Source organism: Rattus norvegicus, chromosome 4 (genome assembly GCF_036323735.1).
Source record: "Rattus norvegicus strain BN/NHsdMcwi chromosome 4, GRCr8, whole genome shotgun sequence".
NCBI lineage: Eukaryota > Metazoa > Chordata > Mammalia > Rodentia > Muridae > Rattus > Rattus norvegicus.
Window position 1 is genome coordinate 157,399,118 of NC_086022.1, and position 26,976 is coordinate 157,426,093.

Consider the following 26,976-nt stretch of genomic DNA (forward strand, 5'->3'; position numbering starts at 1 on the left):
CCTAGGCTGAGCTTTGATGGACACACAGAAATTGTGTGTAGCCCAGGTTTTCTAAGGACATATGTGTGTTGGCATCCAATTCTAATTTTGCATTTGACTGTTACTTCATTGCTGGACACGCACCACTCCCTCTCCACCCTGCCTCATATAATTCTCCTGTCTTTCCCTGCCTTTTAAGGGAATTTTTTTGTGTATCTAGCCCCTGGATTTAATTTCACTGGATCGGACCATGGTGATGTTTCTGTTCATTTGCCCAGCGGCCTCTCTGCTAATGGGTGTGTTCTTTATAGTCCAATAAACAAATGAATAAAGCCAGCTTGCAGACAGGCTCCCATCCCTGTCTTCTTTTTCTCTCTTCGCATTTCACCATCCGCTGGGGTACTCTGTTTAAATGAAACATTTCCTGAGTGACTCATATCGACATTGCCTCTATTAAGCCATCGCTATCCTGGACAGTCCATCCAATGGAGGGTTCTTTTTACTGGAAAATGTTCTTTCCCAGACAGAGCGCCAGCCAGTGTGGGATGGAAAGATAGATGATCTGACATCCAAAGATTTCTTCCCCAGGGCCAGAGAGAACCTCAGGGTAATATAGGCTTACATTGGGTGTGGGAGCATGAGAGGAACTTTAGCACTCGGGAAGCTGAGGCAGGAGGGTCCTAAGTGCCAGGCTAACCTGGGCTCCGCAATAAAATTAACAAACAAACAAGCAAGCAAAAAACTTATTCCAGTTGGAACCAGTCACACTGGCAGGCACGCGGTCACGCGGTCCAAGTCCCACTGCAGTCACACAGTCCGTTCAGATTTCCAGGTGCAAGAAGACAAGGTTGCCCCAGAGAAGCAGTCGCATCAAGGTGAGCCAGCCCCCTAAGTCACTAAGACAGACTGCAGTACAAGCTACTGGAGTTCTGTTTCTGGGCAGTGAGGATTTGTTAGCCGGGGGCGGGGGGCGGGGGTAATGAAGTCTAGATGCCCACCACATAAAAGCCCATCTCCAAACCCTGGTAGTTTATTACCAGAAATCTGTGGTTGAATCGTCTAAGAAGGAAATCAAAGATAGCTCCCCTGCTTCCCACTTCCAGAAACCCCGAAAACTTAGGGAATCCTAGTGCCCCCTAGTGGTCACCACTATAAATGCTACTGGGAAGCCTACGACCAGACTCAGGTCTATAATATAATGTAGGTTGTAGCCGAGGCTGACTTTAAATTCATGGTGATCCTTCTGGCTCAGCCTTCCACGTGGCTTTATCTCCAGTTAGGAATGTGGAATTTTAACATGAGAAAGAGGCATGCGGAAGTGAGATGACTCAGTGGGTAGGAGCAGTTCAGAGCGAGCCTCGTGATCTGATAATTGATCCCTGAAATAGACTAGAAGGAGACTTACTGTGTGTCACCAGCATACCTGCACTCACACACACACATGATGCACAATCACACACATGATGCACACGTGCGACACGAACACACTCCCCAGATACCATTTGCTCATTGCTAACCATTGCTGCTAATTCTGACTTTAGGTAACCAAGGATTGGAGACTTAACTCAGAGGTAGATTGCTTACCTAGCAAGGGTTCAGATCTCAGCTCTGAAAAAGGAGAGGTAAAATTATCCTAAAAAGCATAGCAAAAAGCCATTGAAATAAACAACAACAAAAACAAAACCATAGCAACTGACTTGAAGTAATCAAATGATGAATTGGTAGTATGATAAAACAACTGACCTGATGCTCCCGGAAACTTGGAGATAAGACCTTGGGCCTTGAAAACAAACGAGAAAAAGGGGGTTACCAGGAAGTAATGAAACTAGCTTAAAACTGTATTTTTACATTTTTTAAAAAAAGATTTATTGGGGTTGGGGATTTAGCTCAGTGGTAGAGCGCTTGCCTAGGAAGCGCAAGGCCCTGGGTTCGGTCCCCAGCTCTGAAAAAAAAAAGAACCAAAAAAAAAAAAAGATTTATTTATTTATTATATATAAGTACACTGTAGCTGTCTTCAGATGCACCAGAAGAGGGCATCAGACCCCATTACAGATGGTTGTGAGCCACCATGTGGTTGCTGGGAATTGAACTCAGGACCTCTGGAAGAGCAATCAGTGCTCTTAACCACTGAGCCATCTCTTCAGCCCGGATTTTTACCTTTTTAATAATTTTGCTTTGTTTTGTTTTAACTGAGACAGAGTCCTGCTATGAAGTACGGTGCAAACTGTACTTTTGTTTGCTTTGTTGTTAAGATAGGGTCCTGCTATATAGTACTGGCTAGACCACCGCAATGTCCTCAAACCCTCCAGTATCCACCTGTATCCCCCATCAGTGCTGGGATCAAAGGCATGGTTCAAGACAAAATGGGTTTTAAAAAATGCCTTAGAGTGGGGTCTGGTGGCCCAGGGTTTTGATCCTAGAACCTTGTGGGCAGAGGCAGGTGAACCTTGGTGAGTTTGAGGCCAGCATGGACTTCAGTATGGTCCCAAGACATCCAGGTCAACATAGTGATGAGAGATCCTTCCTCAAAAAAGTTTGCTTTTAAAATTATGTGTGTGGGTGTGTAGGTGTGTGGGAGGAGCACAGAAGTATGTGCATATATGGGAGAGAACAACATTCAGGAGTTGTTTATGCGCTGTCAGGATCTGGGTCCTAGGCTCTACCTTAGGCCTTCAGAAGTGCCAACACGTGCCCTTCCTGCCGTACCCTCTCACCAGCCCACAAACTGGATCCCCAAATGTCTATTGAGCCAAACAGCACATGGCATTCTCTGCTCCTCTTCCTGCCTTTCCCCCTCTCCTCTCTCCTAAAGTGCTCCTCTTTGGGAGCCCCTCTCTCTCTCACACAGCCTTGCTCTGAACATTTTGTTCTTGTTTTCACTGCCCCCGCCTCAGACTTCCTTCAGGGACCTGGGGACAGCACCCCCTCCTACTGTCTGGGGAGGCTCTCCTCAACTGTAGTCTCTGGGTAGGCCAGCATGTTGAGGTCATCGCCGACTCCGCCAGATGATTGGCTTGGGTTCAGTTTTCTCATCGTCTCAGGGAAAACAGGATTGCTCACTGGGCTCTGCCCAATGCCTTAGAACTACTTTGCATCCACTCCGGTTTCTTTCTCATCCCCATCTCTTCCTTCCTAACTTTCCCCAGACCAGAGTCACTTCTGTTTTCCAGCCTCTGTGGAGGTACAGAGTAGTGAAGAGAAACTCCAGACAGGGCCACCAGTGAGAACTGGGTCTGATAGGCAGGTTTGCTGGAGGCACTAAATCTGTGTGGTTCCTTAACTCCCTTGGGGGCTTGAGGGGGTTTATGGAGTGTGTCAGCATTTTCTTCTGATTATTTCTGTTGTTTCCCTTCCTCCCAAATGGGCCGACCCACCCATCTCCTCCCCTCTCGTTCACATTTATTCTTTCTCCCTCCCAGAGTGTCCATTAACACTCTGCTCCCAGCACTCCCCTCTCACTAGCTTATGGGGAGGTCCACAACACAGACCTAAGGTGCATACGGAGGACTGTCAGTGTACATCTCTCTTAGACTTGACTTTCTGGAAGTCAAGTTTATCAAGGGCCTTAGTCAGGGTCACTATTGCTATGATGACACACCATGACTAAAAAGCAAGTTGAGGAGTAAAGGGTTTATTTGGCTAAAATTTCCATATCATAATCCATCATTGGAGGAAGGCAGGACGGGAATTCAAGCAGAGTTGGAACCTGGAGGCAGGAGTTGATGCAGAGGCCATGGAGGGTGCTGCTTACTGGCTTGTTCTCCATGGCTTGCTCAGTCAACTTTCTTATAGAATCCAGAACCACCAACCCAGAGATGGCACCACCCAGAATAAGCTGGGCCCTCCCCCACCGATCACAAATTGAGAAAATGCCCTACAGCTGGATCTCAGGAAGGCATTTCCTCAACTGAGGCTCCTTCCTCTTGGACAACTCTTGATTGTTTCAAGTTGACACACAGAACCAGCCAGTACAACAAGTTTATCCATAATTGGAGTGCTTAAGTAAGAACTCTCTTGATGACAGGAAGTGTTTTAGTCAAGGTTTCTATTGCCCTGATGAAACACAGTGGCCAAGGGCAACTGGGAGAGGAAAAGAGTTTATTCCGGGTTACACTTCAGATAATAAACAGTCCATCATTGAAGGAAGACAGAGCAGGTGCTAAAGCAAGGCCAGGACCTCAAGAGCTGATGCAGAAGCCATGGAGGAACGCTGCGTACTGGCTCCCTCAACCTGCTTCCTTTCTTCTTTTTTTTAAAGATTTATTTTATATATGTGGGTAAACTGTTACTGTTGGTGTCTTCAGACATACCAGAAGAGGGCATCAGATCCCATTACAGATGGTTGTGAGCCACCATGTGGTTGCTGGGAATTGAACTCAGGACCTCTGGAAGAACAGTCAGTGATCTTAACCACTGAGCCATCTCTCCAGCCCTCAACCTACTTTCTTAAAGCACCCAGGAGCACCAACCCAGAGGTCTCACTATCCTCAACAGGCTGGACCCTCCACATCAACCACTAATTAAGGAAGTGCACTACATATGCTTGCCTAGTGGTGGATCTTATGGGGGTATTTCCTCAGTTAAGAGTCCTCTTTCCGAATGATTCATTTATATAGCAAGCTGACACAAAAAGCATAATAATATAAACCCAGCACAAAAGCAAATATAAATCCATTTAAATGACAGGATCAGACACAATGGTGCATATTACACAATCTAAGGGGAAAAAAAATGGACAAGAATAAGTCAAGACAAGTGGCCTTGCCTCTCAGTTTCGGAAGACTTTCTGTGACACTTTGTCATTGATATCCCAAAATCCAAGATTCATATCACAAGCATAAACAAAACCAAAAACAGGGGCAGATCTCTGTGAGTTTGAGGCCAGCCTAGTCTACATATGGAGTTTCAGGATAGCAGAGTTACAGTAGTAAGACTCTCTCAAAACAAACAAACAAACAAAAACAAACAAACACAATATCAAAAAACACAAAACCAAAGACAGGATTAGCTGCCATCTTCTCTTGCAGAGCTCCTCCATTTGAGAAGGATTTGGAAACTCTTCAACATTTTATAAGCCAAAACACTCAGCCTTTCTCTTGGGCAGATCTCAAGTGATATCTTCACTCTTGGATGTGAGAATAAGTAGATATTACAATGGGAAGAGCCAAGAAAGTGACAAAGACTGGACGTTGGAGTTGGGTAGAGTGGGACACTCCTTATCCCAGCATTTATCCCAACATTCTGGAAAGCCGAGGCAAGTGTTCCTGGCCATCCAGGACTACATAGTGACAACATATCTTTTTCGTTTGTTTCTTGAGGCAGTGTTTCTCTGTGTAGCCCTGGCTATCCTGGAACTCATTGTAGACAAAGCTGTCTTCACAGAGATCCGCCTGCTTTTGCCTCCTCGTTGCTGGCATTAAAGGCATGTGCTACCACCATCCTCCGCTTGACACTCTATCTTAAAAACAAACAAACAAAAAGCCTGAGTGGTGGTGGCATATGACTTTAATCCCAGAACTCTGGAGGCAGAGACGGGCAGATCTGAGTTCAAGGCCAGCATGGTCTAGAGTGAGTTCCAAGACAGCTAGGAATGCACAGAGAAACCCTGTATGTGAAGCCTCAATGTTTGTGGAATGGGGATCTTTGAGTGTGAGTGAGAAAGTGTATGGACAGCCACAATGGATGGCTACAAATGGAAAAAAAAATGGCTGCTCTAGAGGCTGAACTCGGCCATCAAACTGAGTATTATTTTGGATATGTCAATTAGTCAGGGTATGAATTTTTAAAAAGAACAGATCAAATTGGACGTAATAATAAAATTCATAGCCAAGACCACATGGTCTGACAAGGACTTTAAGCATGCAAGCACTGAGCAAAATCTAGGGCAAAACTCACAGGAGTCAGTGCAAACAGCCCAAATCAGAAGATCTCCAAGCAGACCCTTCCTTCCCTGAAGTGACTGATAAGAATAAAAACGAGGGGGTTGGGGATTTAGCTCAGTGGTAGAGCGCTTGCCTAGCAAGCACAAGGCTCTGGGTTCAGTCCCCAGCTCCGAAAAAAAAAAAAAAAAAAAAAGAATAAAAACGAGGTACAAAATGTTTATAGGAAAGGTTTCCCAACTGGTGCAGCCCCTGATGACATAAGAGAACGGCTAGGTGATGAGGATCTAACACCAAATATTCAGATGAGAGGAACTTTGCACAGAGCATTCGACAGATATTCACTGTATTCGCTGTGCTATCCTTGGGGTGCATGCCCTTAGCCCCAGCACTTGAGAGGCAGAGGCAAGAGGATCTCTGTGAGTTCCAAGACAGCCTGGTTTGCATAGAGAGTTCCAGGACATCCAGGGCTGCACAGAAAGACCCTGTCTCAAAAGATAGTAAAACAAATCGCTGTGTTTGTAGAGAAGCAACCCCCTACCCCCAGCACAAACACACAACCTGATAACACTCCTTGAGGAAAGAAAAGCAAAGCAGAGGTTAAGTTATTCTAAACAAGACCACCAAGGAAGACACACAGTGCCATGGCCACATCTCCTGAGAGAGTGATGGGGCACTTACGGAAGTGTTGGTGTGACTTGTATGCCCAGACATATAGAGAAGGTTTGCACCTCTTCTCTCAAAGCACAGGGTTGGCTTTGCCAGAGAAGCAAAGGGGGATAAAGGACGTGTGAGAAAGAAGCAATGAAAATAAAACAAAAAACCGAAGAGGAGCAGAAAAGAAGCCCTGAACAGGGAGAAGTCAACCGCTCTAAGGTTTCAAGGGAACAGAGAGGGGAACGGGCCTGCCTATGCTGGAGGGCCAGTGAAGGCAGAGGGCCGTTTCAGGGAGGATGAAGACGATGTGGTGGTTATGGGAGCAAGAAGAAGAGCTAGAGATGGCAGAGACAGAGAAGAGCCTGCCCGCATCAAGACAAGAAGTGAGCGAATGGCGCCAGTCAGCAGTACAGTAAGCAACATCTTTATTCATTCTGATTTTAGCTGGTTTGTCTTCAGGGGCATTGGTTATGGCCTCTCTATGTAGTCTGGGCTGGCCTGGAGCTTACTATGCAGGTTGTAGAAGAACCAATTCACACATATCCCCCCAACTATATTACAAATAAATAACACTCAGACTATGGTTCTTTTATTTGGCTTTGACAATTACTGATGGTGGTGGTGGTGGGGACCCCTAATCTAGTCTTCTAACTCCCAGGGGTGTACTCCAAATACTTGCAGTTTCTTCTGGCCACATGTTTGCCCTCTCCTCTCTCCTGTCTTCTCCCCACCAGGTAACTCAAAACCCACCTACCTGTAATCCCTTCATTAACTGGCTGTAGCCAATTTATTTAGCCAATAGTTTTAAATTAACTAACGAGGTTTGTCCAACAAAAGCCTGTAAACAAAAAAGAGAATTTACTCATAGGCCTAGACCTTTTGGTACAGAATTTAGCATTACAGTGCATAGCAACAGACCAAACCTTAACAGACCAAGCGGGCCTCAGATCCTCCTGCCTCTGCTTCCCGAGTGCTGTCACATTGCCCAGCTCCACCAGAGGTCTCTCCCCACCTCCTCTTTGGTTGTTGTTTTGAGGCAGGGTTTCTCTGTGTAGCTCTGGCTGTCCTGGAGCTCACTCTGTAGACCAGGCTGGCCTTGAACTCAGAGATCCACTTGCCTCTGCCTCCCAAGTGCTGGGATTACAGACATGTGCCACCTTCCTTCCGTCTTCGGAGGCTTTTAAAAAGAAAAGCGGATTTCTTGTTGCCTGTATGAAAGGAAGTTGTTCTGTTTCCCCGTCTTCTCATTGTTAAACAAGCTAAGGGTGTTTCTGTTTTTTCAAAAGATATTTAGTGTTAGGATGATTCAAATATAAAAAGGGAGGTTCTTAATCTTTTAAACATGAAGCTGTATCAGTAAAAACTTGTAAACTAGGTACTATATAAAATATCAAACGAAGACCAGAGACGTGGTAGTGCAAACCTATAATCCTAGTACTTGGAAGGCTCAGGATAACCACAGTTGGAGGCTAGCCTGGGCTACATAACCAGTTCTTGGCCAGTCAGGAAGACAGGGCTGGGACTGTATCTCAGTGGGATGCTTGTCTGGCAAGCATGTAGCCCTGGCTTTAATGCCCAGCACTCCACAAACTAGGCAAAGCAGCACATGCTGGAGAGGTGGAGGCAGGAAGATTGGAAATTCAAGCACATCCTTACACAGCAGCATAGGCGTTTGCAGGCGGCCTGGCCAACCTGGGCAACCCTAACTCAAACAAAGGAGAGGGGAGGAGGGGGAGGGGCAAAGGTAGGGAAAGAGGGAAGAAAGGGGAAGAGAGGAAAGGAGGGGAGAGAAACGTGTAATGGTTCAAATACAGAAGGATGCCAGGGAGAGAGAAACAGAGTCTGGTGAGATTCGGGGAGCATGCCAGGGGTGAGAGTTAAACAGAAACCAGAGGAAGAAAGGCAAGTTGGGCCTGGCAGTGAGAGGAAAGTGGGCTGATTCGAGGGCTTGGGCTGGCCCTTGGGGGAGCAGTGAGCTCCCTCTCCAGTGTGGTCATAACCTTTGGAATGAGGGTGTGAGTGACTTCAAATTCCCATCCCCTTTCATTCCAACCTTATTGTAACACTGCTTTCTACGCCTCTGGCCTGGCCCCTTCTCTCTGTCTCTCTTTTCTCTCTCTCCCTCCCTCCTTCCTTGCTCCCCCCCACCCCCCATTGTTTCAGAGTAGGCCAAATGTGAAGTCTTTCCAAGGGTGTGGCTGTGTTCATCTTATTCTCCAGCCCAAGTGGAACAGAGGAAAAGCCAGAGAAGGACAGACACACTCGGCAGCCAGAGGCCACGGCGGACAGAGCACAGCGCTGTAGACAGTGAGTTGTTTACAAAATTATATAGTGGGAATGTCGTGAGCGCCGAGTGTGCATGTGTGTACTAAAGGGTGGAGAATGACCCCGACTTAGACTTGAGCCCTCTCCTGCATGGAACTTAAAAGTGAGGGAACACCAAGATGATATTTGAAAAGACACAGACACACAAAAGGTAGATTAGACAGTAAAAATGAAAAAGGCTGTGGGGCAGGACCAAGGATGGCTTAATTAGAATACCAAAGGTCCTCCTTGTGACATGCCTGCATCACGAGCTGCACAGTGGGTTGAGAAAGGTGTTGTGGGGGTGGGGTGGCAGTTGTGGGAGGTGGGGGGAAGTGGGGTGAGCCCAGAAGTTCAAGACCAGCCTTGACAACATAATTAAACAACTCAAATTTAAAAAAAAAAATTCTCTGTAGAATGATGGTAATGACAGTCAGAGGGATGCGAATGTTAGATGAGAGATAAGAAAGGGTTTGAGCTTGTAAAGAGAAAACAAGGTTTCTGGTAAGAAAAAGAGAGAGGGGGATGCAAGACCTCTTTCCCCAGAGGTGAGATGTTGCAGTTTCTCTGCATCACGGTCTCTGCTTCTCTCCCATCCCCACTCCTCTCCTAGATATGCTGGTCTTTGGGCAGAAGGCCTTGCTGCTTGTCGTGGCACTCAGCATCCCCTCCGGTGAGTCTCTCTGCCTTGATTCTTTTCTCCCTAACACATCAGATTCTTAGTTCTCCGTTCCCATGGGGGTGTTAGATGGGGGCTGGGGGTGGGGCTGAGAGCAAAGGGGCGTGGCGTGGAGCTATGGATTAGAAGAGGGCAGAGACTAAAGAGGCATGGCATAGGGATATGGATTAGAGGTGGGGCTGAAAGTGAAGGGGCGTGGCATGAGGCTATGGGTTAGAGGGGGAGGACTGAGATGAAGGGGCGTGGCATGGGACTATGGGTTAGATGGCGGAGGAGGGGCTGAGACTGAAGGGGCGTGGCAAGAAATGTGCTGTGTTGACACAGAAGTACAGCGGGTGGTGTGAGCTAGCCTTGGACTTAAAGGTGGTTAAAATACTGTGAAATTCAGGAGCTGTGGCCCTGGGCAGGACAGGCTATAGAGCCTGCTGGACTCCTCCTGGACCATGACTCTTCTTGGGAACGAAGGCAAGGGAGGGACCTGAGTCAGGGCAGCGCAACATGGGCTTTGTGCTCGATGTCTTGTCTTTCTGGAGTGGTGTCTAATGCTTGATTAGTTTTGTGCATAGCCACGTGGTCTTGTGTGGAAATATATAAGAACAAATCGCAAAGATAATACACAACAATTATTCTAGTTCATCTCATAAAAGTGTTATGGCGGGGCTGGGGATTTAGCTCAGTGGTAGAGCGCTTACCTAGGAAGCACAAGGCCCTGGGTTCGGTCCCCAGCTCCGAAAAAAAGAACCAAAAAAAAAAAAAAAAGTGTTATGGCGGGGAAAGCTGGAGTTATTTCCATTTTCTTTCTTTTTGACAGACTGGCTACCCCTAGGGGTCAGTGGCCAACGAGGAGGTAGGTGAAGTCTTTCTTATGGGTTCAACTGGGGTTCCTGCCAGGATGACATAGAGTAACATGAGTTGAGAATCTGTTCTAGGAGCAGGCAAGGTGAGGAATGCCTTAATCCCAGCATCGGGGAGTGGAGGCAAGCAGACTGAGTTCAAGGCCACCCAGGGATACATAATGAGACTCTCAGACAAGAATCCGTCCTGGAGCCTATTCTCATGGCACATACTGATAGGATTTGCTGAAGGAGGGGTTTGAGGCCAGCCTGGGCTACACATTTTGCCAGGCGATGGTGGCATGTGCCTTTAATCCCAGCATTCCAGAGGCAAAGGCAGGCAGATCTCTGAGTTTGAGGCCAGCCTGGTCTACAGAGTGAGTTCTAGGACAGCCAGGGATACATAGAGAAACCCTGTCTCAAAAAACAAACAAAAAAAAAAATCTGTTCTAGGACAGATAGCTAGCTACACTGCCAAGGTGTGAAAAGTGGAATCAACTTTAGTAGTACCCATAATCCCCTTCAGTAGTACCCACAATCCCCTTCAGTAGTACTCACAATCCCATCATCCCATTCATAAGCCTGGTTTTCTTTTCTGCTCTCACTGAAACTCTGTTCTAAGATGCCTTCTATGCCAACCTCTTCCTTTTGCTCTCCTCTACACATTTTTTTTTACCTCATTCAAGACAACACCAATCAATCCTTATAGGAAATATTATTACTATATTATTATCTGCAATCTTTTTGTTCATTTTGGAATTTTTTGTTTTTGGAAACAGGGTTTCTCTGTGTAGCCCCGACTGTCCTGGAACTCACTCTGTAGACCAGGCTGGCCTCAAACTCAGAGATCCTTCTGCTTCTGCCTCCTGAGTGCTGTGATTAAAGGTATGTGCCACCATGCCTAGTTTATTATCTGCAATCTTGAAAACTGAACCCAGGTCTTTACATATTAGTCAAGAGCCTTACAGTTGAGCTACATCCCCCCCCCCACCACCACCACACACCTTTTTCTTCCCTTGCTGACCAGGGAATTCTGCTGTATTTCTTTATTATGTTTTGTGATACTGAGGATTAAACTTAGAGGCACACAAATGCTAGGAGGATGCTCTACCACTGACCTACACATCCAGCCTCCAGAAAACACTGTTCTATCACACAACAACAGAAAACTAAAATGCAGACAAGGTGGAAAGCAATCACTGGCTTTTTCTCACACACACACACACACACACACCTCTAAACTTGGTTAATGTCGTGCTAAGAATCGAAACCAATGCTTTTTGTGTGCTGGGCTAGGACTCTTCTAACTGAGTTACTTCTCCAGCCCCAGTCTCTCTTCTCTCTCTCTCTCTCTCTCTCTCTCTCTCTCTCTCTCTCTCTCTGACAGAATTTCTCTGTGTAACCCTAGCTGTTCTAGAACTAGTTTTGTAAACCAGGCTGGCCTGGAACTCACAGAGCTCCACCCACCTCTGCCTTCGGAGGGCTGGGATTAAAGGCCTGTACCACCACAGCTCTCTTATCTCTATATTTTAATCTTTTGTATCAGTACCTACAGCAATACATACATATTAGGACCATATGTAAAATGGAAACATTATAAAATAATGACTTATACTTGTAAAGCAAGTGCATTCTGATATGTTTATCATTTTAAAAATAATTATTTATCTATTTTATGCATACGAGTATACTGTAGCTGTCTTCAGATGCACCAGAAGAGAGCATCGGGTTGTGATGCTTGTAGACAGTTGTGAGCCACCATGTGGGTGCTGGGATTTGAACTCAGGACCTCTGGAAGAGCAGTCGGTGCTCTTAACCACTGAGCCATCTCTCTAGCCCCTGATATGCTTATCTTAATTCGTTTTTAAAATGCCAGTTGAGCCAGGCAGTGGTGGCACACGCCTTTAGTCCGAGCACTCAGGAGGCGGAGGCAGGTGGATCACTGAGTCTGAAGCCAGCCTAGTCTATCGAATGAGTTCCAGTACAGCCAGGGAAACCCTGTCTTGAAAAACAAAAACAAGATACAAAGCTGGGTGATGGTGGCACACACACTTAATCGCAGCACTCAGGAGGCAAAAGAAGGCAAAGGGAGGCAGATCTTTGAGTCCCAGATTTGCCTGATCTATAAAGGGAGTGTCAATCCAAGACCAGGATTATGCAGTGATACCTTGTTTAAAAAGAAAAGCAAAAAGAAACTAAAACCCTTTCCCCTTTCTTTTACGGTTATACTCAGATCTGAGTATCTGAGCCCACAGATTTTAGCAGTAATAAAAGTTACACTGGTGCCTTAGCTGGCTTCTCTGAGCTGGCTAAAGACCGATCCTGATCCTGAGTGGTGACTTTCCAGCAGAGTTCTGGTGCAGCTGTCCTGAGATTCCTTCATAGATAGTTTTCATAAAGAGTTCTTTAAACTGAGATTGATCAAGACACTGGGGAGCCAGTCCTGCTGTCCCAGCGCCAGCTGACACACACTCTCGACTGCTCCACTATGACCTCACTGCTTTTCTGTGTGGCTAGACTGGAACGTGGCCTTAGCCTCTTGAAGCTGGATCCAGGATTGAGGTCCACCCCGAGGAAGGCCGACCTCCTCTTGACAGCCACTACTAGGATCCCAGTCAGTGATTTTTTTTCAAATAGCCTCTGGAAATAGACAGACATGGACGTCTTTTATCAAAAACTTGTTCTAAGGCGAGTGTGGTAATTCCGGTCAGCCTCTAAGAGTTACAGCGAGCTCCAGGCCAGCCTGAGATGCGTGAGTTCCAGAGGGAACTAAAACCTTCTTCTGGCCTCCTCTGCACAGGGCACACGCGTGGTGCACAGCCATACATGCATGTAAAACACTCATACAAATAAGGTAATTTAAAATAAACTAACCCTTTCTCTCTATAATTCTTTTTACATTTATTTATTTAGTGTGTATGAATGCTTCGTCTGAATGTATGACTGTGTACCAAGGGTGTGCCTCAGGCCCACAGAGGTCAAAACAACAAAACAAAGCAAAACCAAACCAAACCAATGGATCCCCTGGAACTGAAGCACAAATGATTGTGAGCTACCATGTGTGTGCTGGGAACGGAGCTCGGGTCCTCTGCAAGAGCAAGTGCTCTAAACTGCTAAGCACTATCTCTCCAGCCCAAAATTCTTGGACATAAAATGAGAAATAACCAATATAAGTCTAAGCTACAAGGGGAGCAAGTGCCGAGTTTACATGCGTGAGCCCGGCAAGAGCCAGGTAGAGATGTAGAATTCCTCACTCCCAGAGTTCAGCGTTGGCTCCCAAGGAGGACAGCAGACTGTGCCGAGGCTTCACATGGCTTTGTCCCAGCCAGAATTTACATCTGAAAAATGACTCCAGTCCTGAGATGGGATCCGAATGGCACAGCAGGGCAGCTACAGCCTCTAAACAATGGTGCCTTTAGTCTGGTCACCTTTTGCCTTTGTAAAACATTCTGAGGCCGGGCTTGGTGGCACATAACTTTGATACTAACAGAGGCAGAAGGATCTTTGTGAGCTCTAGGCCAGCCTGCCTGGTCTATAGAGTGAATTCTGGTCTGGCTTGAACATAGAGCTACCCTATCTCGAAAACAAAACCCAACCAAACAACGTTCTGGAAGAAGGGTGACTCCTTGGGTGAGTGTCACCATGTCTGGCTTAATAAACATTTTCTAAAGAATCTATTGCTAAAGTGGGGGTTGGTGAAAATCTGATTTAGAATTTGAAGCTTGAGAAAATGATCCAAAAAAACAAAAAACAAAAAACAAAACAAAACAAAACAGGAAAAACCAAGACAAATTACATGAATTTGCTGACCTCTAGTGGGGAATAGTGGGTTTTGACTCTAAACTACAGTTGTAAGTGGAATATTTCCTGAATATAGTATTTTAAATATCATTATATACAAAAGGCAACCGTGGAAGGCGCTGAGTACATTAATCTGACTACTTGATTACAATGATTATTTCACTTTATATGTGACTATCAAAAGATCAAATTGAACACCTTAACATGTAAAATAAAAATATACACTTTTTGAGCCAGACACGTTGGAATATACACATTAGCACGTTAGAAGCTGTGCTTAGCATGTGTGAAGCTCTGGGTTACTCCCAGTTTAACACATGCATACTCACGCGTGCGCGTACACACACACACACACACACACACAGCACTACAATGTCAGCCAAACCTGAGTGAGTTCACACTTATAATCCCAGCATCTGGAAGACTAAGACAGGAGGATTTTGAATTACAGATGAGCTTGGGCTTCCAACACAAGACCCTGTCTCAAAATAAGAGTGAGCATTAATGCCATTGATATTTTGCTTTAAGTAGATACTTCGGGGCTGGAACGGTAACCCGGCTGGTAATGTGGCTACCAAACGTGCAAAGCCCTGGATTCGATCCCCAACACCACATAACCAGGTGTGGGGACTCGTGCTTATTACCCCAGCATTCAGAGTCAGAGACTTGAGGATTAGGAGTTCAGAGGTCATTCTCCACTACGTAATGAGTGGCAGATGAGCCTGGATTACCGAGACTCTGCCTCAAAAAAAAAAAAAAAAGTACAATTAAGAATATTTGTGGGGTTGGGGATTTAGCTCAGTCATAGAGCGCTTGCCTAGCAAGAGCTCCGGAAAAAAAAAAAAAAGAATATTTGTGTTTGGGGTTGGGGATTTAGCTCAGTGGTAGAGCGCATGCCTAGCAAGAGCAGCAAGGCCCTGAGTTCGGTCCCCAGCTCTGAAAAAAAGAAAAAAAAAAAAGAATATTTGTGTTTAATGTTTTGACCTATTTTTCATTGTACTTTATTTATGTACTTGTTTTAGTTATTGAGGAATAAATCATTTTATTCAGAGACTTGAAGTGTATTCCAGACTTGAAGAAAAGGCTGAAGTGGGCAACAGGATCAGGATCAGTGCAGCGGCGCTCGGCGCTCGGCAAACTTCCCTGGTTGGGCAGCACTAAAAGTCCCTTTCAGTCGTGACAGGCGGGCAAAGAAAAGCAGCCCCAGGTCTTCAGAGCCGAGCATTGGGTGCTGTGCTAGACAGTTTCACTCATTGAAAGCGGAAGGGTGGGACGCCCAGAAAATCCGTTCTGTCTGTTTATTTTCAGATGACGTACCCGAGACATTCACAGATGACCCTAGTAAGTCAGCCTGCTTTGCGGCGTTTACCTACTACCACTGGGGATGGAAAGGGTTGAGGGTGGCCTCTGTCTAGAGAAGAGGTCTTTCTTAGTGGTTACCATCAGTCCAAACATACCCAGCCTTACTATCCTGTCCGTTTCTCTCAGGGATAGTCCCCGCAAGCTAGTTTGCCTGAGTCCACATCCCTTTACTCCAATCCTCCCCCATTTGGCTAATCTGCCCCATATCCTGCTCTAACCCTAACTCTTCACTTCCTGTCCTGTTTTGTGTCTCTGCAGATCTGGTGAATGATCCTTCTACAGACGATACAGGTGATGCTTACTAAAATTCTTAAGAAGCTGCGTGATCTTGGAATATTGACGATATTTATTCCAGCTCCTGAGTTAATTCTGTATTTCTAGCTCTGGAAAGAAAAACATGGCTGTGGGATCAATGACTCACAGTGATATAAAAAAGAGAAAGAAGCCTGCTAGCTTTATCTAAAAGGAGGGAGCGGGGCTGGCAAGGTGGCCCAGCATGGAAAGGTACTCGCTACTACGCCCAAGGAACTTAATTTGACATAGTAGGAGAGAACAGACTTCCAAAACTTGTCCTCTGACCTCCACATACATACGTTGTAACATGTGCATGCACATCTGTGTACTTGTGGGTACACACACACACACACACACACACAGAGAGAGAGAGAGAGAGAGAGAGAGAGAGAATAATATAAAAACGAGGGAACAGTGTGGATAAATAGCTAAAATAAGAGGTGTATGGGGACAGATAGATGGCTCAGTGGTTAACAACACTGGCTGTCCTTCCAGAGGACTGGAGTTCAATCTCCAGCACCCAAAAGGCAGCTCACAACTGCCTATAGCTCTAGTCCCAGGGGATCTGACAGCCACACAGACATGTGTGAGAGCAAATCACCAAGCCACAGTTTTTAAAAAGACCCATATATTAAAGATGTTCAAAGATAAGTATGGCTAAGAGCAGTAATATTCAAAAATGTTCCCAATTACTCCAAATTATCCCCTTCCCCTGGACGTATACCTTGTCCCGCTCCAATATCACTGTGCTCCCTCGTGCTGCTCCCCCTTTCCTGTGCGATTCAAGGCCCTTCTCACACCCAACTGTTTTGTGCCTTTTCAGTTCTGGCGGATATCACACCTTCCACGGATGACCTGGGTGAGTTCAGATCTGGGATCCGGGAGCCACCAGGGCCGTTCTGGGCTTTCCCCAGAGCCGGTATAGAAGGCAAGGCAGCTGCTGGCGTATTGTAAACAGAACTACAGTTTGTACAATCCATCCTTCCAACCACTTATTTTAAATCCATGGCAGTTTTGAACGCTGGCAAGCAGGAATTGTACAGTTCGGCATACGAGAGGCCGAGACGAGATCTTTCAATGGTTCCAAGACTCACTGGGTAAAGGCAAGAAAAATATGCAAACCGGGGTGAAGGATGAAAGCAGACGGTGGACACTGGGCTTTTTAGAGAACGAGAAATAGGAAGGAAGGAGAAAGGAGGTAGAGGCTAGATTTCTTGCTGCTGTTCTAGGGATGGAGTTGGACCTCATGCACGGTAGGCGAGTGCTCCACACTGAAGGGCACTTCCTGTTCCTAGGTTATATTTGGCTGTTATTGCATTTTGTTTTGTTTTGAGAAAGGATGTTTCTCTGTAGCCCTGGCTGGCCTGAAACTCGCTCCGTAGACCGGGTTGACTTCAGATTCACAGAGAACCGCCTGCCTCTGCCTCTTGGATGCTGGGGTTAAAAGTGTGTGCCATTACATCCAGTTTCCTAGGTTACTTTTAAGAAAGAGTATTTGAAAGCCAGCTACCATGTGTCATAAACTTAAAAGGCGAGCCAAAGTGAATTTCTTCCACCAGGTGTCTTTGGTCCAATAGATAACAGAATCCACGCCTCTCCACAGCTGCACAAAATGGGGCTAGTCTGTGGGGTTAGCAAAGGGAAGCTGTAGGAGACAGGAAGTGTTTTCGAGTGCGCTGTACAGTTCTACTGACTGGATGGTTTTCTTGAAAGACAAATGGGAGAGCCAATCACAGGAGGGGACTCCCTTATAGGGCGAGGCAACAGTGAGCCTAAAGGCTTAGGGTGGGAGTGGAAGCCTGAAAGGAGGGAAGATTTAAATCAGTTTTGAGCACCGGGAAGATCCTTCTCCGCCCTCACTTTCATTACCTCAGTCCACTTCTGCTCCCGATTTGTGGGGCCCGAAAGCGGAGGGATTTAACCACAAGCAGCCAGGATCTCAGAAGCAATAGTCTTAGGAAGGATGACCTGAACAGAGGCCACGGAAAAGGGAGTGAAATGTCAGCAGTGTGGTAGAGGGACCATGACGACAGCCAGTTCCCAGCCAGGGTGGGTGACTGGTGATGCCGTTCAACTGAAGAGTAACTCCAGCTGGTCATCGTTTGTTGAATTAGAAGAGTCTCCCAAAAGGGCAATAACTCATACAAGATACCGGTTAGATCTGTGTATTCTGAGCTTCAGGAGTGAGGTCGGAATTAGAAACACAGGGTTGGGAATTAATCAGCACTGGGCTGTGTCTGGAAGCATACAGTAGGGGCTGGAGGGATGGCTTAGTGATTGACATCTCTTCCAGAAGGACCTGGGTTCTTGTCTCAGCATGCACACAGTGGGTCACAATCATCTCTAACTCCAAGCCTGGGGGTGGAGGTGGGGGGAAGTCGGTAGGGGGAGCTGGGCGGAGATAGTGCGGTGGAGGGGGGCACAGTGCCCTCTTCTGGCCTCTTCAGGAACTGCATACATGAGGTATACAGCTACACACGCAGGCAGACATTTAATTGTTTTTTCAAATTAAAAAAAGAAAGAAATCATGCAGTAGAGGAGGTTATCTGGCCACTCCCTGCTCTTCTTTCTATTAACGGCTCTCCTGTGACGTCCTCCCAGAGGACTCTCCGGATGCTATGATTCCTTGCTACTTTAACTCCTTCCTGTAAACTAAGCACGTATCAAACTTACACCTCGGTCAGTTTGGTCTATATGATCCTGAGCCTTCCTATTCTCTACCCAAACGTCTCACCAAAGAGGTGGTGATTCCGTACCTCCTCTCATGGAGAAGAGACCTTGTCTGGGAGAAAAGCTCCTACCGAGTATCGGTCTCCTCTGCTCAGCTCTAGGAGCAGGTTTTCTGGGTACTAGGCCCTTGGTCTTGTATTTCTAATATTTCCCCTCATGCTGAGTATGGTGGTACCTGTGCGTAATCCCAGCCACCTGAGAGGCTGAGGCAGGAGGATCAGGGATTTGAAACCAATCTGGGACACATAGATTAGTACTGGATATCTTTTTTAAAAAGTACTGGATTTATTTTTGTTTTATTGAGGAAGGGTCTCAGTAGCAGTCCTGGCTGACCCGGAGCTCAGTACAGACCAAACTGGCCTTGAACTCATAGAGATCCACCCATCTCTGCCTCTGGGTGCTGGGGTTAAATGTAGGCACGCACCACTATGATTTCTTTTCAGCAATGATACTTTCAATTCAACGAATTCCTTAACTCTCCACTAGAGAAAGGTGAAAGCCAGGGTTCCATCACAATTCTTAAGTGTCTTTTTTGTGCGGCTGAAATCAGCCTCATGTGGGTCTCCTTCTAGAAGTTACTAAGAGTCCTCAATTCCTTTGTTCCTTATTTTTGGGGATCCTGACTGGGTCCGAGTGAACCATATAGTAGTTACAGAGGTGATGACTTGTATAATTAATTGTTAATACCTGAATAAAATTTCTGCCTTCCAGCCTCAGCTGGTGACAAAAATACTACTGCAGGTATGGTTATTATTATGTATGTATTTACCTATTTATTTTATGTGTATGGGTGTTTTGTCTGATTGTGTGTCTGTGTACCACATGCGTTTAGTTCTTGTGGAGACCAGAAGATGGCGTCTGGTTCACTGGAACATTGGTGTGGATGCTGTGAACAGGTGTAGAGTCTTCTGGAAGAGCAGCCAGTGTTCTTAACCACTAATCCATCTGTCCAGTCCTATGACATTCATTCATTCTCTCTCTCTCTCTCTCTCTCTCTCTCTCTCTCTCTCTCTCTCTCTGTGTGTGTGTGTGTGTGTGTGTGTGTGTGTGTGTGTGTGTCTATGTGCCTGTCTGTCTGTCTTGTGTCTCTAAGATTTATTTTTTATGTACTTTATGTGTATGGGGCGTTTTGTCTGCATGTACATCTGTACACCAGGAGATCAGATCCTGTGGACTGCAGTTATAGACAGATGGGAGCTGCCCTGTGGGTTCTGGGAATTGAACTCATGTCCTCTGGAAGAGCAGCCAGTGCTATTAACTGATGAGCCATCTCTCCAGCACTATGATTATTTTTATATATGTATTTTCTTGAGCTTTTCTTCCTATAGGGCCTTTGCCTCCTTGTTCTTTGAAGATTATTAGGCTCTTTACTCCCCTGAGTCTGTCTTCTTTCTTTTACAAATGGTCTTCACTCCTAAAAGTCACAGGGAAAAGAAACAGCCACCATTGACTGGTCCTCAAGCCACCCTCTCCCCAAACCACCTTTGGACTTTCTTTGGTGATTAATGAATTAGGAAATGAATCACGTTGACTGCAGACTCTATGTTACCATGACATGACATGACATAGCATGGGTTCTTGTAACTTGCTGGTAATGCTGACCTTCCGCTATGGCTGCAAACAGAGCGAGGGAACTGTGCCTGAGAATTCTCATTCCTCAGAATGAGAGCATCAGAGATCAGCATCATGTTTCCTGTTGATACCTGAATAGTCCTAGAAAGACTAATTTTTTTCCTAGATGACTACTCAAAGATTATTTTACCTACTTCTGCTTCCAGGTAGGAAATTACCTAAATTTCATGTGAGTTAGCTTCCTCTCCATCTGTTTTTGGCAAGCAAGGAGGACATACACTGGTTTTTGTAAAGACTACTCCATCTTCCCCCATTCTGTCTCCCTTCACCTAGTCCTTTAAACCTTAATGTCTGTACAATTTCTATTTGGACGTACTATTGTTTTGTGTTGAGCAGAGTGCCGGGATGAGAAGTTTGCTTGTACAAGACTGTACTCTGTCCATCGGCCCGTCAGACAGTGTGTGCACCAGGCCTGCTTCACCAGGTAAGAGATCCCAGAATGTCCAGAGATCACCTTCCATGGTGGCAATGCTTGTATCAATAACTACTTAGTGAACATCTGCCACAGAATGGCAGCGTTTGATGGGGCAGAGGTTGTTAGCGTAACCTTTTTAGCCGTGCCTGAAGGTACTGCCTAGAACTTGGAGTCTGGGTTGAAGAATCCACAAAACAGTCTAATAGACACCTGTGGAGGTGAGAGCTATAGGAGGAGAGACTGTGAGAGATGCTGTTGTGTTGCACTAAGCTGACTGAAAGCTGAAGAGAAAGGCTCAGCTCTGAAGTGCAAAATAACAGATAGGAGCTCAGATATGATGTATGCAAAGTGCCACTGAGAAGAGTAACTAATACTTCTTTTCGTTTTGTCTTTATCATTAAAACCGTTTCTATCTCCTACATTCTGATGAGGGAAAGTTTGTTTTTTTTTTTAAAGAAAAATTTATATACTTAAGAAAAAAAAATCTAGGGACTAGAGAGGTGGCTCAGTGGTTAAGAGCACTAGCTGCTCTTCCAGAGGTCCTGAGTTCAATTCCCAGCAACTAAATGGTGGTTCTCAACCCTTTGTCATGGGATCTGATGCCCTCTTCTGGCCTGGAGGTGCCCATGCAGACAGAGCATTCCTACATTTGAAATAAGTAAATAAATTTTTAAAAAGATTAATCTAGACAAAGGGAGGGCAGTGGAGAATAAGGGGTTGCAGAGGCATCCTGGCTAGACCCTCACCACCTTCTCTGTCCCCTTCCTTGACCACGACCTTGGGACAATGGCAGTTTACGTCGCATGTACATCATCAATAATGAGATCTGTTCCCGGCTTGTCTGTAAAGAACACGAGGCCATGAAAGGTAAGAGGATGTCTGCGTGGTCGGTGGGACAATTATGAGAGGTAAACAGAACAGGATGTTGTTGGATCTGAGGTCTGGTTCCTAAGGAGGTGCTGGGCACCTTTCTTGTCCTCCATCAGCCCCTACTGGAAGCTATACCAAGTAAACTGCATCCTAACCAGGTACCCCTAGATCCCTCCCCGGCTAGACTGCAACCCCCAACTCTCCCACAGTGAGATTTTCTGAAGCTTACTGTGTTTTAAAACTTTGGGTTTTTTTTAGATTTTAAAAAGTCTTTTATGTGTGAGTGTTCTGCTCCTATGTATGTACATATATGCATACACCCATGGAAGTCAGAGGAAGGTATTAAGGACCCTGGAACTGCAGTTACAGATGGTTGTGAGCCACCATGTGGATGCTGGGAACTGAACTGGGTCCTTTGCAAGAGCAGCCTGTGCTCTTAACTGCTGAGCCATCTCTCCAGACCTTCTCAGGCTATTTTAAAAGTCATCTTTTGGAAGTTCTGGGGAGTAGCCAAGCCATCAGTTCAAATAAGTAGGTTCAATGGCCATGTTGATCACCAGTCATAAGCTCTATAAAGAACACAGACACACACACACACATGTTTGGAGACAACAGAGTTTGGATAGAACCCGTGAAAAACAGGTTTAGAGAGTGGCTACACTATAAACGTTCCACTGACTCTGGAAATTCCACTTAAATTGCTATTATCAAACCTCCGAGGTAGAGGAAAGTGGGAAGATGTTAAAAGAATCATTTTCGGGGTTGGGGATTTAGCTCAGTGGTAGAGCGCTTGCCTAGCAAGCGCAAGGCCCTGGGTTCGGTCCTCAGCTTAAAAAAAAAAAATCATTTTCAAGGCTCCAAAATGTGGTGTGGCTGTAGACCGTGCATGGTGGGAACAAACATTCTTCTCACCTTCCCCATGGACAGCCCCGAGCGGCTGCTGTGGTTGGAGTCAACACCACAGACGGGGACACCTTTGACTCAGCCCCCAGATTTGCACTGGGTTTATGAGTAAGAGCTGTAGTTGACTTCGCAGAAGGAAACTCGCTGCTTTCCCCCATTGGCTCCGGGCGAGCCACCTGCGAGGGAAACACCTTGCCATTGACTCTGAGTGTTTGGGACTCGAGGCACTTTCAAGTACCTCGGGGGATTTACTGCACTTAGCTGTTGTAAACAGCCAGATGCAGGCCAAGGGACTGAGCTTCGCTTTTCTGTTTAGCAGATAGCCACCTGAACTGGGAGCTGGGTACACAAAGGAAGCTAATTTTGCTCCGAGTGCTTCATTTCAGCCCTCACAAATACCCGGTTAAGCCAGGAATGAATGCTTTCTTACAGAAAGGGAGAACGAGATTCAGAGAAGGTTAGAGAAGGTTAGACACTTTCTAGAAAGTGACAAGTATCCCAGCCAGGGGCAACACTGAGGTCTTTACCCGCATCTTTTCCTCCTTCGTTTTTATTATAATCCATATTGAATCGTCTTCTCCTTCCCTTAAAACAAGAGCCCTTGTTACTGTCCAGCATCTTCCCATAATGCTCTGCTTTTCCTCCAGATGAGCTTTGCCGGCAGATGGCAGGCCTGCCTCCAAGGCGACTCCGCCGCTCCAACTACTTCCGACTTCCTCCCTGTGAAAATATGAACTTACAGAGACCCGATGGTCCGTGATCACCAAGGAAGAACGAAGAAAGTGTGGATGAGGGAATCCGAAATTCCTTCTACTCCAACCGCTGCCATCTGTCCCGTAGACGTGTATTTTTAAACTAAGCCCTTTGCAATGTCCCGGCTTCCTACCCTACTCTGTAATTTTCACTGGAACTGGTAACGTTTGTCTCGTTTCGCAATACAGTGTCTCCATTGTTGTACGGGCTCGCTGATATCTGGTATGGGAGACAAGGTGGGTAGAAGGATGACCACTTGACTTAGATGCAAACACTCTACATTCAGCCCCAACAGTAGAAAGGGGCTGCGGTGCCTGGCTCGGTTGGTAGAAAACTTACTTAACATGTGGGAAGCCCTGGGTTTGATGGTATAAAACCGAGCATGGTAGCCCAGGAAGATCAGAACTTTAAATTCATCTTTGGCTCCACACCAAGTTTGAGGGCAGGATGGGCTATGCAAGACCCTAATCTCAGAAGAAAAAAACAAAAAACAAAAAACAAAACAAAAAAAAAAAAAACAAAAAACAAACCTTTAAGTTAATATTTGTAGGTGCATTTTTTTTTTTTGATTCTTTTTTTCGGAGCTGGGGACCGAACCCAGGGCCTTGCGCTTCCTAGGTAAGCGCTCTACCACTGAGCTAAATCCCCAGCCCCTTGTAGGTGCATTTTTTGTTTGGTTGTTTTTTTTTTTTTTTTTTTTTTGGTGTTTTTTGTTTTGGTGGGTTTTTTTTTTTTTTGTTGTTGTTTTGTTTTGTTTTAATGGTGCTATGAATTGAGTTCATGGTCTCATACATGCTAGTCAATACTCCATCACCAAGCTACACCCCTATCTCCTAAGTTCATAATTTTTTTAAAGATTTATTTATTATATATGAGTATACTACCGCTGTCCTCAGACACACCAGAAGAGGACATCAGATCCCATTACAGACGGTTGTGAGCCACCATGTGGTTGCTGGGGTTTGAACTCAGGACCTCTGGAAGAGCAGTCAGTGCTCTTAACCTCTGAGCCATTTCTCCAGCCCCCTAAGTTCATAATTTTAATTATTAAATATGCCAGAGACAGATAGGAGCTTGCAAGAGGCTCTCCCTCCTCATCAGTTTTGGTTAAGCCACAGAAGTTCCTTCTAGAAGTTTCCTACATTAACTCCTTATCATTTACATACGCTTCTGTACTCACTTTCGACACTCTGCATGGCTTGTCCTAAAATTTGCCCAGCAAGTCTTCTTGAGGGGAAGGTTGTAGGTGGGGCAGGAGAGACGGCTCAGTGGTTAAGAACACTGGATGTTCTTCCACAGGACCTTCGTTCAGTTCCCAGCCAACACCCACATGGTGGCTCACAATCTAGTCTAGTCCCAAGGGACCTGAAATACTTTCTGGCATCTGTGGGCACTGCGTGTGGGCACACACACACACACACACACACACACACACATATGTGGAAAATGCAGTCACTTTTTTAGTCCAGAAGATTTCCCAACAGAACCAAGAATGACCCCAAATGCTGTCCCCTGAGTCTGGGACAGAAATGAGAAAGCTATATCAGGTATGAAACTTAGCCCATAATTTTCCAATATAATTTCTTGGTCAAGTTGTCTCATCGGGAATTAGTGAAGGAAAGTAAATCTCATCTCTTCATCCATTTCTGGCAGCCTGAGGGCCAGCCCACCTCCACAAAGTCACCACACACGCTAATACAACACTATGACTTTCAGGGGCTTTGTGGAGTCATGACTTCCTTACTGGTCTCTACTTACCTGGTTTATTCATGCAAATGGCTCCTAGAATACCTTGGCTTGAGGTACAAACAAAAGCACACCTAGCTGACCCTTAACACATTGGCAGACTGCTTACCCGACATTTAAAGTGAACAGGTGCCAGAAACACCATACCCAGACAGCACAATTCTTCATGGTTGCTGATTTTATTTTATTTTATTTTAGTGAGACAGGATCTTGCTACACATCTGCCTGACTGGCATGAAACTCACTAAGCAGAGCAGCCTGGCTTTGAGCAGTTCCCCTGCCTCAGTCCCTGCTGGGATTACAGGCGTGTGCTGCCACACCTGGTTACAGACTACATCCTTATCCTTCCTCTATGTAACTGGCTGTGTTGCCTCGGATAATGCTTTTCTCTTCTAGATCCCGGATTAACGCCCTTACCTTTAATACAAACAGTTTATGTGTTTGTTAGCGTGATGTTTTGATTCTGTGCTTCTCTGGATATAAACACATTATTCACATTGCTCCAAGCCTAGATATAGATGCAGTCCAAATCACAATAACCCTGTTTTATCCAAGACGCTGAGAGCAGTCCACACTTACACTAGAACAAAATATCTCCCCCCTCCCCTTTTCTGCTGGCCCGAAGACCAAGCCCGTAGCCTGCTAGGCACAACCTCTACCACTGGGCATACCCCACACCCATCTTAAATAAGTGACGAATTATATAAACACTGTTGTCTGAAAGGCTCAAACATTTTCTGTAAAAGCCAATGGAATTCTAATGAGAACTGGGCAATGATGATCCCAGGAGTTGGAGTCCCGTAAGGCTGAGAAAAGTAGCTAAGGGGCAAACTCTTGCTATTAAGAAGCAATTCAGTTTACTGAACTACTGAATATGCAGAACTGAGTAGAGGAAAAGGCTTGGAGAAAAGAAACCCCAAGCACACACCCTGTCCTCTAGAGTTAAGTACAGCAGGAGAGAGATAAGTAGATTCAATGCACATTGCAGCCACAATAGGGAAACCTGGTGCTGGAGAGGTGGCTCAGCGCCTAAGAGCACGGCTGCTCTTCCTCAGCTCCAGGCTCAATTCACAGGATCTCCAGGGTGGTCCACAGCCAGCTCTAGGGTGTCCAGCATCCTCTTCGGGTCTCTACATGCACCAGCCATTCACATGGTAAACATCTATACATGTAAAATAATAAAACAAATGAAAGCAGGGTTAAGGACACTTCCTCTTCTGAGTTCAGTTCCCAGCCCCTGACGCCCTCTTCTGGCCTCTACAAGCACCCAGACACGTGTGGCATACTCTTACACAAGCATATACACATAAATAAAATAATTCTTTAAGGATCTTTTCATAAGGCTTTTTGTTTTTAGTTTATTTTGCAGCAGTGCTTCAACAGCTTTCTTCTTTTTTAAAAGGTTTATTTATTTATTTTATATAAGTACACTGTAGCTGTCTTCAGACACATATAAATCATTACAGATGGTTATGAGCCACCATGTGGGTGCTGGGATTTGAACTCAGAACCTTTGGAGGAGCAGTCAGTGCTCTTAACCACTGAGCCATCTCTCCAGCCCCTTCATAAGGCTTTTAAGTACAAAATAACTATACAGACATTATTCTGATTTGATCACGGCATACTCTATGCAGGTACTGAAATATCCTACGTGGGCCAGTGAGATGGCTTAATCAGCACGGGAGCTTGTCGCCTAGCCTGAAGACCTGAGTTCAATCCCCAGAGCCCATATACCAGGAAGAGAGAATTGGCTCTCTCAAGTTATACCCTGACCTCCGCTGGGGTGCACGTGCGCGCGCGCACACACACACACACACACACACACACACACACACACACACACACAACGAATAAATAAAGTTTGTAAAAGGACATATCACATGTACTTCATACATGTGTATATACTTACTGTAAGTTTGGTGGAACCATTTAAAAACCCGTTTAAGGAGAGGGCTCTGCTTACTGCTTCGGTGCACACTGTACACTGCTCATTTGAGTCGATTACCCTGTGACACTCCACAGATGTGTGTAATTCAAAATAATAAAGTGTCAAAGCTTAATGTGTAGTCTACAAGACATTCAAAAATTCACTTTGTTCCTGGGATCTTGGAAATGTCTTTGGTGGGGATGGTCTCTTCC

At 45.6% G+C, this 26,976-nt stretch overlaps 1 protein-coding gene across 2 annotated transcripts; it reads left to right on the top strand.

The window, feature by feature from the left end:
- Positions 1–801: 801 nt before the first annotated feature.
- Mfap5 (microfibril associated protein 5) lies at positions 802–23,331 on the top strand. 2 transcript variants are annotated; one of them, NM_001108644.1, is made up of 11 exons: positions 802–890; positions 8,767–8,822; positions 9,433–9,492; positions 10,310–10,345; positions 15,441–15,473; positions 15,753–15,785; positions 16,612–16,647; positions 19,230–19,259; positions 20,487–20,574; positions 21,359–21,432; positions 22,986–23,331. In NM_001108644.1, the coding sequence occupies exons 3-11, from the start codon at positions 9,435–9,437 to the stop codon at positions 23,096–23,098; spliced, it is 501 nt and encodes a 166-aa protein (NP_001102114.1). In that variant the 5' UTR covers positions 802–890; positions 8,767–8,822; positions 9,433–9,434; the 3' UTR covers positions 23,099–23,331. The 2 variants fall into 2 exon arrangements, with proteins under 2 accessions (NP_001102114.1, XP_017448192.1); XM_017592703.3 differs by lacking the exon at positions 802–890 and having other exon boundaries at positions 8,484–8,822; positions 22,986–23,295.
- Positions 23,332–26,976: the final 3,645 nt, after the last annotated feature.